The following is a 13,049-nucleotide window of genomic DNA, read 5'->3' on the forward strand; positions in this document are numbered from 1 at the left end:
CATGTATGTTATCAACGTTAACATAATTTTATTCATTATATATTTGCTCTTCAGACAGATGGGATTTCAGAGTTCTTACTTTTAAAATTTTAATAAATAAATTTAAAAAAAAAGAAACAGCGTGATCACTTGAGGTAACCAGATAAGTAGTGATAAATAGGATCAGGTTTAGTAACTACTTCCATATTCCATTTACCTGGAAAAAAGTCAACATGAATTTTAAGTGCATGTATATTTTTTGTTTCTTCTAGAGCAAGTCTTATTTTGTCTAATAAAAATATTGGTAAAATGTTATGAAGCAAATGCTTTCTGATATCTAATGTTAACATTTTTTTCTTCAGTGGATTTGGCATGATAACATGCAGTTTCTTCAAGACAAAAACATTTTTGAACATACATATTTTGGGTAAGCTTGGCAAATTTAATAAGATTTTTTTGTTACACATTTTTAAAAAATCTTATTTTGTAAGAATTTTAACCTATTGTTTTCAAATTCTAGGTTTATGTGGCAGTTGTGTAGTTGTATTCCCAGTACATTACCAGATCCTAAAGCTGTGTCCTTAATGACAGCAAAGGTAATATATGTATAGACTTAGGTAATTTCTTCAAAATTGGTGACTTTAAAATAATTAAATCTTTTTTGCTTAATTTTATCTTTTCTTGCAGTTAAGCACTTCCTTTGTCCTAGAGACATTTATTCATTCAAAAGAAAAGGTATGTGTTTTACTTCGTAAACTTTTGTGCCATTCATGTCATTTATCAGATATCTTTTTTTTTTTAATTTATTTTTTATTTTTGGCTGCGTTGGGTCTTCATTACTGCGTGGGCTTTCTGTAGTCGCAGTGAGCGGGGGCTACTCTTCATTGCAGTGCACAGCCTTCTCACTGTGGTGGCTTCTCTTGTTGTGGAGCATGGGCTTCAGTAGTTGTGGCTCGTAGGCTCTAGAGTGCAGGCTCAGTAGTTGGAGCGCATGGGCTTAGTTACTCCGCGGCATGTGGGATCTTCCTGGACCAGGGCCTGAACCCATGTCCCCTGCATTGACAGGCGGATTCTTAACCACTGCACCACCAGGGAAGCCCCAGATATCTCCTAATACCTTCAGTAACTTCTTTTTCTTTTATAGCCCACAATGCTTCAGTGGATTGAACTGTTGACCAAACAATTTAATAATAGTCAAGCAGCTTGTGAGGTGAGGTGAATAATTCAACAAACAATGCATAGCTTAAGATTCACTTTCTTGTTTTGTTTTCTTTTATTCTTAACTTAGATGCTATAACAAAATTGTTTTATCTATTATAAATCATAGGGAGCCAGTGTAAGTTGTTCCTAAAATTACTTGATTGCCAAGAGAAATTTATAATTAATGTATCAAATTCATTACATTGATTAAATAATCGATTTTTAAGTTACTTAAAAATCCTTGGGTTCCCCCCACCATGTATTGGAAGGAAAAAGTATAGAAAATGCAGAACTGTACCAGATATTTCTTAACTACTTTTGCATGCTACCAGAAAATACTGAAAAATGCTTATCTCCCTTCCCCCTCTGAGAAAAAATGCATATATCCCAGTAGATCAGTTTATGTCCTATTTTATCTTTTCCCATATTACATTATAAGAGAAACATACATCCCTAAGGATAGTATGCACACAGGTAATAAACACGTAGCCATATTGCCATCTTACTATCGTTTATCATTTGTGATGATCTCCCAGAGTGGTGTGTACCTTTCTAGGAATGCAAGTCTTATAAATTCCCAAAAGTGGGAGACAGCAGCATAGTGTACAATAGATGAAATTAGTTGAAGATTTTTTTCATATGTAGAAGGTTTTTAGAAAGATTTTTTTTTTTAATTTTTTTCAGTCGGTTTGTTTGAATTAGTATTCAAACAAGGTCCACATTTTGCTTTTGTCTTGTAAATCTCTTTTCATCTAAAATACAGTTGACCCTTGGACAACACGGGTTTGAACTGTGTGGGTCCACTCATACACAGATTTTTTCAATAAATACGTACAGTACCGTACAATCTGTGGTTGGTTAAATCTGAGGATGTGGAGGAACCTAAGATACAGAAGGTCAACTATGGGACTTGAGTATCTGCAGATTTTTGTGTATGCTGGGGCTCCATACCAAGGAGCAACTGTAGTTACCTTCTGTTTTTTTTTTCCCCTCTGTACCACTTTCTCATTTGTTCTGCAGGATTTTCCACATGCTGGCTTTGATCTAGTGCATCCTTTGGGTGTTATTTAACATACTCCTCTATTCCTTTCCATCTTCATGATTTTTAAAAAACTGTTTGGTAAAAAAAAAAAAAAAAAAAAAAAATTGTTCAGTAGATGCAGAAGCTTGATTAGGTCATAAATTTTTTTGTTTTTGTTGTTTTTATTAATAAAGTTGCAACTTCAGTTTTTTCACTAAGGATTGCCTCTGGAACTCTCTCAAGGAGTTAAAATTCTCTACAGTTGTCAGTAATTATGTGTGTGCATAAATAGGCAGTACAGTTCAATAGAAGAGTTAAATATGTGATTAAGAGATATCTTGAAATTAATGGGAAATTGTCTTAGCTAAGCGTAAAGAAGAGTGTTTTTTGTTATCAACAGAACATAAATTGGTTTTAAACAGAAAGTTTATCATACTCAGTATGTTATTAATAGGAACAAAAAATTCGACAGTGTGACATTTAAGTCTAAGAGGAAAATAGTATTTGACTTTATTAAGAACTGCAGGTTGTCATCATGTAGGTTCTACACTATAATGTAACTGGCATCCATGGAATTCTGTATTGAGATGACCTTGATTATGACTTTAGACATTTTAGATTTTACACTTTCTACCAATTGAAGAATCTTTTTTGGTAAGAATTTAAAGGAATTCAAATGTCAACTAGAATTAAAATCTTTGTGTGATTTTTATCCCAATTGACAAGTATTGATTGAATGTTAAAATCACACTATTTACTTACAGTGGTTTTTGGACCGCATGGCTGATGATGATTGGTGGCCAATGCAGATACTAATTAAGTGCCCTAATCAAATTGTGAGACAGGTAAGAAAAAATTTATTTGAAAGTGGCTTTCAAGTTAATTGTTCTGAATTTGCCTGTGAATATATTTTAACCCAGCATTGAAAGTAGTTTGAAAAGATCGACCTCTTATCACAAAAGTCATTTTGCTCTTATTTTCACCAGCTTCTTTTGGCAAATCAGCTATCATTCCAGTCAAGTGATTAAAATCATTCACATTTCCTGGTTATAGGAAGATAGCTTATAACTGCCTATTTTCTCAGATCCTACTTTGATGTATGAGTTGTACTGATTCTTTTTCAGATCCTTAGATATTCTAATCATGGTAGGGTACTGTAATGGCCTTGAAAGTTAAATGAATAGTGTATAACTTATTTCTGTGACAGATTCTCAACTGTCACATGAATCAATTTGTTTTTCTTAAATCATTGGAAAAATTAACAAGGAAGAAAAATACATATGGATTTATGACACAAAACCAAAAATTTAATCTGAAATATGCTACTTTCAGTTATAATTGAGATAGAATTCTTATATCATAAAATTTAGCAAAACTTTTCAAAGTGTAAAATTTAGTGGTTTTTAGTATATTCCCAAATATGTGACCATCATCTATCTAATTTTATAACACCCCCAAAAGAAATCCCATACTTATGAGCAATCACTTCCATTTTATCCTGTCCCTTCTCTTCAGCCCCTGGCCACCGTTAATATACTTTCTGCCTCTGTGGGTTTGCCTATTCTCACCATTTCATTTGAATAGAATCACACAGTATGTGGTCTTTTGTGACTGGCTTTTTTGATTTAACAATGTTTTCAAGGTTTATCCATGTTGTGACTTGTATCTGTACTTTATTTCTTCTTATTGCCAAATAATATTCTATATACCAAATTTTGTTTATCTGTTCAGCAGTTGATGAACACTAGTGATGTTTCCACTTTTTTGCTGTTTTGAATAACACTGCTATGAACATTTGTGTACAGATATTTGTGTGGACATGTGTTTTCAGTTCTTTTGGATATATACATAGGAGTGAATTGCTGGGTTGTAACATTCTTAGGAACTACCAAACTTTTTTTCATGATGTCTGCACCAGTTTACATTCCCACCAGCAATCTGTGAAGGTTCCAGTTTTGCTACATCTTCTTCAACATTTGTTTATTGTCTTCTTGATTTTAGCCATTCTAATGGGTGTGAAGTAGTATCTCATTGTAGTTTTGGTTTGCATTTCCTTAATGATTAATGATAGTAAACATCTTTTCGTGTGCTTATTGGCCATTTGTATATCTTAATCCATATTTTTTGGATAAACTTAAATCGCATTTCCTTCTCCTAGTCATTGAATTCTGATAAGCAGCTGTCCTACCCCACTCCACTCTTCTGAAAGAGATGGATGCCAAGTTTTCTTTCCTCTATCTCCACTAGTAAAGGAGGTTTCATGAAGCTTTGTTATTTGATAATCTCTATTACTGAAACCTATAGTTTGTTTTTGCTTTTTCCCTTATAAAATTGTTTTTCAAGCTAACTCTACCTTTTATCTTCAGTCTGTAGTTGAGACTCCAGGAAAGCTTTAGAATGTCAAAAGATAATCTGTGGGCAAGATATAAATGGGTAGCAGAATTTTTAATCATGTTCATTTTTCAGTGTCTTTGTTACCTGATGTGAGTTGACTCTTAGGTTGTCCTATCTTTTCATTTATAGATGTTTCAGCGTTTGTGTATCCATGTGATTCAGAGACTTAGACCTGTGCATGCTCATCTCTATCTACAGCCAGGAATGGAAGATGGGTAAGAAGTATACCTTTTGAACTGAACATTTTAAAAAAATTTATTTATTCATTTATTTAATTTATTTAATTATTATTAATTAATTTATTTATTTATTTGGCTGTGCCGGGTCTTAGTTTCATTGCGGCATGCGAACTCTTAGTTGCAGCATGCATGTGGGATCTAGTTCCCTGACCAGGGATCAAACCCGGGCCCCTGCATTGGAAACACAGAGTCTTAGCCACCAGACCACCAGGGAAGTCCCTGAACATTTTATTTTTAAGTTTTTTGATTATCTGCCTATGAAGTATTTTTAAATATCCACACTGAAATATTTAGGTTCTCCTATTTAAAAATAATCTGTAATAATATAAATCAAGAAGGAAAACTTTTGTTTTATTTTTATTTAATTGCATTTTCAAAATCCTCTACAAGTAACCTTGGCTTAGTCTTTTTGTTTTGATTTCAGAGAGACATGATAACTGGAATCCAACTATTTGTATTATTGTAATTGGTATTCATTATTACAAAGATGAATGAGATAAATTCAGGTTTTTAAAATATTTCTCCTCCCAAAATATCTATCCCCAGACTTCATACTTTTTCTAAGATATATAAAATTGTGTTTTCAGGTCTGATGATATGGATGCTTCAGTAGAAGATATAGGTGGCCGTTCATGTGTCACTCGATTTGTGAGAACTCTGTTATTAATCATGGAACATGGTGTAAAGCCTCACAGTAAACATCTTACAGAATATTTTGCCTTCCTTTATGAATTTGCCAAAATGGGTGAAGAAGAGGTGAGGCTATATCTTGTTTATTTCTGGTATTATGTACTTATTTTCAGTATTTAAAACTTAATTTGTTTTTATTTTATATTTTTAAATCAATATTTTTATTTTTAGAGCCAGTTTTTGCTTTCACTGCAAGCCATATCTACAATGGTACATTTTTACATGGGAACCAAAGGACCTGAAAATGTAAGTACAATTCTGTCTCATATCAGGGATTTAGAGGCCATGTTTTCAAGTTTGCATCATAGAAAGATACTAGATTCCTTTGAAGTCCCTTCTAGCCCTGATAGTAAATGATTTTAAGGGTCTATGTTTGGTTGATATTTTTAATGGATATAGCAAGAGAAGAAACAGTCAAATGATAGATTTCACTGGTATGGCCCTGGATCAAAGCAAATAAATTTAGGCAAAATGGCCATTACCTGCTTTTAGGGTCTTATCAGTAGCATGTTGTGTTTTGGTGAACATTTTTGCTGGCCATATTTTTAAAGCCCTTTGCTATATTAAGTCTGTCAGTCTTCCAAAAATTCAATTCATAATATTAAAACTATTACATCAATTTTGTGTTGTCTGTAATGACCACATTGGATTGAATGCTCTCTTTGCTCTATCTTATTTAATCCTTGTTGCAACCCTAAGAGGTAAGTACTGTTGTTATCTCCATTTTACAGATGGGGAACTTGAGGCATAAAGAAGTTAACTTGTTTTAGATCACAGTGAGTTAGGCTTTGACCCTTGGTTAGACTCCTGAACGAAACTGTTAGCTACTGTGCTGTAATGGTTCTCCAAATATGTACTGTTATTATCTAATTTCAGCCTAGATGTCTACTTATTTAGACTGCTTTTCTTTTGCTTTGTTAGACCATAAAATCTTTTCAGTGTTGCATTTCAAACCTCAAATGAATATCTCTTTGAAATACCTACTGTTTGGATTATCTGAAAACTGCAAATATGGATTCCTTAATTTGTGTAACTGGTATTTTTATTAAATATGAAATACCGTTTTATCATACTCATATAAATATTGTTCCTGATTTATCTTCCAAAGAGCTTGCCTATAAGAAAAAAAATTATTATTAAAGAATTTATATCTTTAGGTAAGGTAAATACAATATTGGGAATTATTGTTCTTTACAGTTCTGCCTATTAAATCTAAAATTGTCCTGAATGTGGTTTAGACTTTTAAAGTTAAGGTTAGGCCTTTGAGTGGTTATTTTTCATGATACATGCTCCTGCCACTGTCTACCCTGCATTGTTATGTAAGACAATCAAGCTCTTTTCTCTCAACATAATGTTAAAAAATAATATTATATTAAAAATGAATTGTGTTATGTTCTAGCCTCAAGTTGAAGTGTTGTCAGAGGAAGAAGGGGAAGAAGAGGAGGAGGAAGAAGATATACTCTCTCTGGCAGAAGAAAAATACAGGCCAGCTGCTCTTGAAAAAATGATAGCTTTAGTTGCTCTTTTGGTTGAACAGTCTCGCTCAGAAAGGTGAAATGTTTCAACATTCAAAATGCTTAAAGCATGTTTGATTTTATTCTTTTTACGTAATTGTTTTACCATTATTAACTCAGTAGCTTTTGTTACTTAATTCCTTTTAAATAATAACAACACTTTCCATCAACTCTTGTAGCATAAGTATTTCAATCCTTTGTACCAAACTCTTACTTTGCCTGAGTCATGTTAGAAATATACATTGAAGAAATATACAGTAAAATATCTAGCAAAATTATATGTGCATTCATCCTTTGACCTAGCAACCCCACTTCTGGGATTCTGTTTCCAAAACACCAAAAGATGTATGTGCAGTGCTGTTTATTGAAGCAGTGTTTATAAACAGCAAAAGACTGAAAATGTCCACAAAGATGGTACAAGTTGAAGAAACAGAGCATCCACGTGATAGAGGACTCTGTAGCAGAAAGAAAACAGGCAGTATGGAATGTATGTGTACTACCATGGAGAGATCTTTAACATACATATCACTGAGGTGAAAAAAGACAAGGTGGACAAAAGTATATATAGTATGCTACTTTTTTTTTTCTTTTGGCTACACAGCATGGCCTTTGGGATCACTGAGTCCTAACCACTGGACCACCAGGGAATTCCCTATAGTATGCTACTTTTTAAGAAGGGGAGGCTGTGAGACACAAAGTGAGTGAGAGAGGGAGAGAGAGAGAGAGTGTGTGTGTGTGTGCGTGCGTGCGTGCAACCAAGCCTCATTATTCACGGATCTCCAATTTGTGAATTCTCCTACTTAACTTAAATTTATTTGTAATCCCCAAATCAGTACTTGTGAAGCATTTACAGTGATTTGTGGATTACAGAATGTCCAGAGTGGCAAAAAATTGGAGTTAACCTGACACACACTTCTCCAGCTGAGGTGAAACATGGTGACACTCTGCCTTCTTGTTTCGGTGCTCAAATTGTAAACAAATTTTTGTTTGCAATATATGCCACATTTTTCACATTTATGCTTTTTGTTGGTGATTTGGCTGTTTAAAAATGGTCCCAAGCATAGTGCCAAGTGCTGTCTAGTGTGTTCCTAAGCTCAAGAAGGCCATAATATGCCTTAAGGAGAAAGTACACATTAGATAAGCTTCATTCAGGTTTGAGTTACAGTGCTGTTTGCTCTGTATTCAGTACTAATGAGTCAACATTAAATCAGGTGTCTTTAAACAGAAACACACATTAAACAAGGTAACATATTGATCTATTGATGAAAATGTTATGACCAGAGGTTCAGAGGAACCTAAGTGTATGTTTTCCCTATGAGCAGTGATTCAGTGTTCACTAATTCAGTGTTCGCAGCTCTTTATAGAACGTAAGTACTACAAATAACAAGAATTGACTATTTTTCTAATTGAAGACTAAATTTTTAAAAATAAATTTTAAAAGTTTCCAGTGGTTGGGGGAGGGGAAAACAGGCTGGAGGGGACAGGAATGAAAGTTTGACTTCTTTGAATATAGTACACTGTTTTGTTTTTTAGATTTATCTTTGGAATCATGTAAATGTTTTCTATAATCATAAATAAATTAATAAAATGCAATCCCTAAAAATCAAAAGCAGACTGAAATAAATGAGCCTAACTGTATATTGAGTTGGTGACATAGCCACTGGAGAGGAATTAAAGTGACTTTAGAACACATTGATTTAACTGTAATTTTTAGTGGGATGTACCTGAAGGACAAAAAGAATTGTAAAATTATTCTCAAGTGTTTTACTAATTATATTATGAGTAGTAGTATAATTAGAATTATTATTCTGAAACTGTATTATAGAATAAAACAGATAATTGTTAATGTCATTAGAAAACCAAGATTTTCAGGAAAAGAAAAGAGAAATACAAATATAAAATTGTAGGATGTTTACATAACTTCTTCAAAACTAAATTTGAATTTGGGAATATCAGTAGAGTTCATGGTATATTTTGTCTTAAGCAAACAAAAAATGTATTATGTATCTCCATTTTCTGAGAAGGCCTAGAAATCCTGTCCAACCCAAAAATCAGTGAGTGCCCCTGGCATCTAGATAACATTTCCCACTGAAAAAAATCAAGGTTCCTTGGGAAAATGGCTAATTCCAGGTCTTGGGCAAGAAATGAATGGGAAGCTTCGAACATTTTGTCATTTTGGAAAGCAAAGAGGCTATCAAAGACTACTGAGGTCATGTTAAAAGGTCTCAAGAGTCAACTTAAGGAGGTTTCTACTGGTCACAGATTGGACAGCTTGAGCATCAATAATAGTAATAACAACTGCAAGTGGACTAAAACACATCATGGATGTTTACATCCATGAGTTCATAATGATACCTAAAAACAAAATTTTAAAAATTATTGACAACCTTTGGAGTATATTAAGAAACCAAGTAACAATTTTGGAAACTTATTAATAAAGGAACAATATCAAGTATTTATCTTACCTGCAAGAATTATACTTCATGGCAACCAAATGGTAAATGAGAGGGATGTTCATCGTCATAGAGGTATTTGAGCTAATAAATGAGCAAGTAATGCTGGAATTAGGATATCAATATTTTGCATCCCAAATGCAATAATGGATCTAGGAAATGATCATCATGGGCTGAAAACATTACAAAAAGAGGTACAGCTTTTCATTGTGTGCCTCCTGATGAAAGTTCACACTACCATTTATAAGGTATTCTTGATTAAAAAGTCAAACCTAGATCTGATCAAGTCTCTAGATCTAATAACTACCAGTTTACAGGAAATACGGGGACAGAGGAATATGTTAAAACAGCACACCAAGGATATAATCAGCAAAATGGAAATGTGGGAAATTCTACAGGTCAAACCACCTGCTTTCTTCAACAGATTAATTGCAAGATAAAAACAAAATCGGAGGGGAAACCAGTTGTCTAAAAGAGATTTAAAAGACATTTCAACCACTGTCAACAGAGGACTTTATTTGGATCCTGATTCAAACAAATTATAAAAAAATTTTTTAGAAACTTGAGGAAATTGTACATTGACTGGATCTTGTATGATAATAAGAAATTGTTAATTTATTTTAGGTGTGAATAATGGTAGTGTTTATGTTTTTGAAATTTATGTTTGAGATATGTATGGAAATTTATGGACTAAGTGATAAAATATCTGGAATTGCTTCAAAATAGTTCATATTTGAATGAGTAGGAGGTACAGATGAATCAAGACTGACCGTAAGGTGGTAATTTGCAACTGAGTGATGGGATGCTTATAGTATTCTATTTTTGTATGTGTTTGAAATTTTCTATAATAAGTTAAAGAAATATGCAGTAATTTTAAACTTGAAAGTGAAATTCTCTATTTCTTAGAAGTTCGTTTTGTTTTGAAGGTTCTCATGTCAAAAAAAAGCTCTCTAAATTAGACCCATCCTAGTGTTACAGTACACCAAAATATTGAGTTAATTAAATGGCAATAAAGTAAATTTGGACTTCTATGTACCAATCTTGGAATTTTGAAAAATTGTGTCTAGTGAGCAAGTCTAGCTAGCAGAAAGTTCAAAAATCATTTTATGATGGTGGCTTGGTACACTTGTAATTGAATCAACAATTTTGTTATGTGTCATGATGCAAATGGCTATAAAGTAGTATAGAGGAAAGAAAAACTTATTTCCACTAATGTTTTCTTTCAGGCATTTGACATTATCACAGACTGACATGGCGGCATTAACAGGAGGAAAGGTAATACCGTCTCAATATTAGACCACTTGATAATCACAAAAATAACAACAAAATAGTTCTTAAATGAACAACTTTTGCTTTTAACAGGGATTTCCCTTCTTGTTTCAACATATTCGTGATGGCATCAATATAAGACAAACTTGTAATCTGATTTTCAGCCTTTGTCGATACAATAATCGACTTGCAGAACATGTAAGTGCTGAGAAACAGTCTTAAAAGTTTTTTGATAATTCGTAGAAGAATATCCTGAAATTATCCCCTTTGTTTTGTTTTGTTTTGTTTTAGATTGTATCTATGCTTTTCACATCAATAGCAAAATTGACTCCTGAGGTATGTAGACATCTATTCATTCATGTTTTTCAAACTACTGTCAGCACTGACAATGCTTTCAAATGAACCTTTCTAATTGTTTCTGGGAAAAAATGTATCAAGGCTTCCCTCATAATACAACAACCTATTTTAACTATGTAACTTGAATAAACTGAATTACTTCTTCACATCTTGTCACAAATGTCATTTTCCCAATTAAATATAAATTTACATATAAGTTGAATATATCAGAGTGCCACCTAGATACTGAGCTTTAAAGTTGTTTGGTTTGAAGCTATATCATATTGTACCTTAGAAGAAAGTAGGCTAACCAGAATTCTGCCTAGGTGGAGAAGTATGTATTTTCATAAAATGAAAATGTTATAGCTACTTTGATAATACATGTCAAATATTAATATAAATTATACCTCAGAGAGCAAAGGTTGCTGTAGGAAACTTTTAATCTAAATTTTTCTATAAACATGGTTGTCTCATTAACAAGAGTTTTGATACTTTTTTTCCCAAATTGACATCCAGAAAAATAGACATTTTCTGTTACATGTGGCTCCCACGCAATTGACACTGTATCCTGAGTTCACCCTTCTGCTTTATGAGAGTTCAGGTTCATATGTATGAGTACTGAGCTCTCTAACCTAATACAGCAGATTTAAATGTGATCTGTAGAAGAGTTATACTTCTTTGTTTTCCGCTGGAAATGATGGGTTCAAACAGATCTAAATACACAGTCGTGTATGTGTCTTATAGGCAGCCAATCCTTTCTTTAAATTGTTGACTATGCTAATGGAGTTTGCTGGTGGACCTCCAGGAATGCCTCCCTTTGCATCTTACATTCTGCAGAGGATATGGGAGGTAAGTCTTGCAGCAGATGTTTTAGTGTTTATTTTTCCGAGGGCTTTATTTTTCTAACACAATCACTCACATTTTAAGTACTAGTTTCTTCTTGCTTGGGTAACTCAGAATGGTTTTAGTAAGTCACAGGTCAAGGGAAGAAGAGATGCTTTAGTCAGAAGATCTAGGGGAAAAAAGAGTTCTTCCCTAGTGTCTCAGATGTTTAAAGACTTTCTCGTAGAGTCATAAACAGTCTTCTGCCCATCCGAGGTCCTCATTCCCGTATCCTCAAAAAAGATTCTGTGAAGTGGTAGAAGCCCTAGAAATACAAACGAGGTGCTTTCAGCAGTTGATAGAAAATACAGAGGAAATACCAACCACTTCCTTTCTTCCAGAGTTACTGCTGAGGTTACAGAATTTCTTCTTAGTGAGTGTTGGAAATGCCCACTCTCTAGACCAGGGGCCTGGCAAACTTTTTCTCTTCATAGTCCAGATAGTAAATATTTTAGGCTTTGTGGGCCATATGGTCTCTGTTAGAACCATTCAACTGCTGTTTTACCATAAAACCAGCCATAGACAAAATGTAAATGAGTGGGCATAGTTGTGTTCCAATAAAAACTTAAAAACAGGCAAACCGCAGAAGCTGTAATTTTGGCTCCTGAGAGCCATAATTTTCCAACCCCTACTCTAGATTCCTAGGATTTCCTTTTCCAATGAAAAAAATCTTCCCAGCAGTATAGTGAGCTAGTTTTCATTCTCACTTATAGAAGCAGATTGGGCAAACAGTAAGAAAAGTAAAGATGGAAACTATAGAGAATTAAAAGCACTTTTAAATAACTTTGTAAACTTAAGACCTTAAAGGTCATTGAGTTCTCTTATTGGTCCTGTGTTAGAGTCCTTGGTTATTATAATTTTATTTCGTAAACTAATGACAAATTCTCCTTGAACATATTCCTGTTAATAAAAATAAGTGGCTTTAAAAATGGGAAAAAACATGGGTGTGAAACTTCTTTCAGGCTCTAGTTTTCAAAAAACTATTTAGCTTTAAAGTGTCTGATGCACATACCAAAAGTAAGTTTAAAAAAGTAACTGCTCATTCAGTTGGCCTTATATTCTGTTCTTGTCA

The 13,049-nt window shown here is 33.4% G+C and overlaps 1 protein-coding gene across 11 annotated transcripts in view; it reads left to right on the forward strand.

Moving 5' to 3' along the window:
- Positions 1-13,049, forward strand: part of USP34 (ubiquitin specific peptidase 34) — a 236,543-nt gene that overhangs the window by 195,983 nt on the left and 27,511 nt on the right. For all 11 annotated transcript variants that reach the window (XM_082357914.1, XM_082357916.1, XM_082357917.1 and 8 more), the window contains 13 exons: positions 342-406; positions 500-575; positions 667-714; positions 1,124-1,189; positions 2,965-3,045; positions 4,724-4,809; positions 5,421-5,589; positions 5,695-5,769; positions 6,923-7,074; positions 10,717-10,765; positions 10,853-10,957; positions 11,051-11,095; positions 11,840-11,944. In XM_082357914.1, coding sequence (XP_082214040.1) covers positions 342-406; positions 500-575; positions 667-714; positions 1,124-1,189; positions 2,965-3,045; positions 4,724-4,809; positions 5,421-5,589; positions 5,695-5,769; positions 6,923-7,074; positions 10,717-10,765; positions 10,853-10,957; positions 11,051-11,095; positions 11,840-11,944 — 1,122 coding nt within the window. The remainder of the gene's footprint in view (positions 1-341; positions 407-499; positions 576-666; positions 715-1,123; positions 1,190-2,964; positions 3,046-4,723; positions 4,810-5,420; positions 5,590-5,694; positions 5,770-6,922; positions 7,075-10,716; positions 10,766-10,852; positions 10,958-11,050; positions 11,096-11,839; positions 11,945-13,049) is intronic.

Source organism: Balaenoptera borealis, assembly GCF_965194805.1.
Source record: "Balaenoptera borealis genome assembly, chromosome: 15".
Taxonomy (NCBI): domain Eukaryota; kingdom Metazoa; phylum Chordata; class Mammalia; order Artiodactyla; family Balaenopteridae; genus Balaenoptera; species Balaenoptera borealis.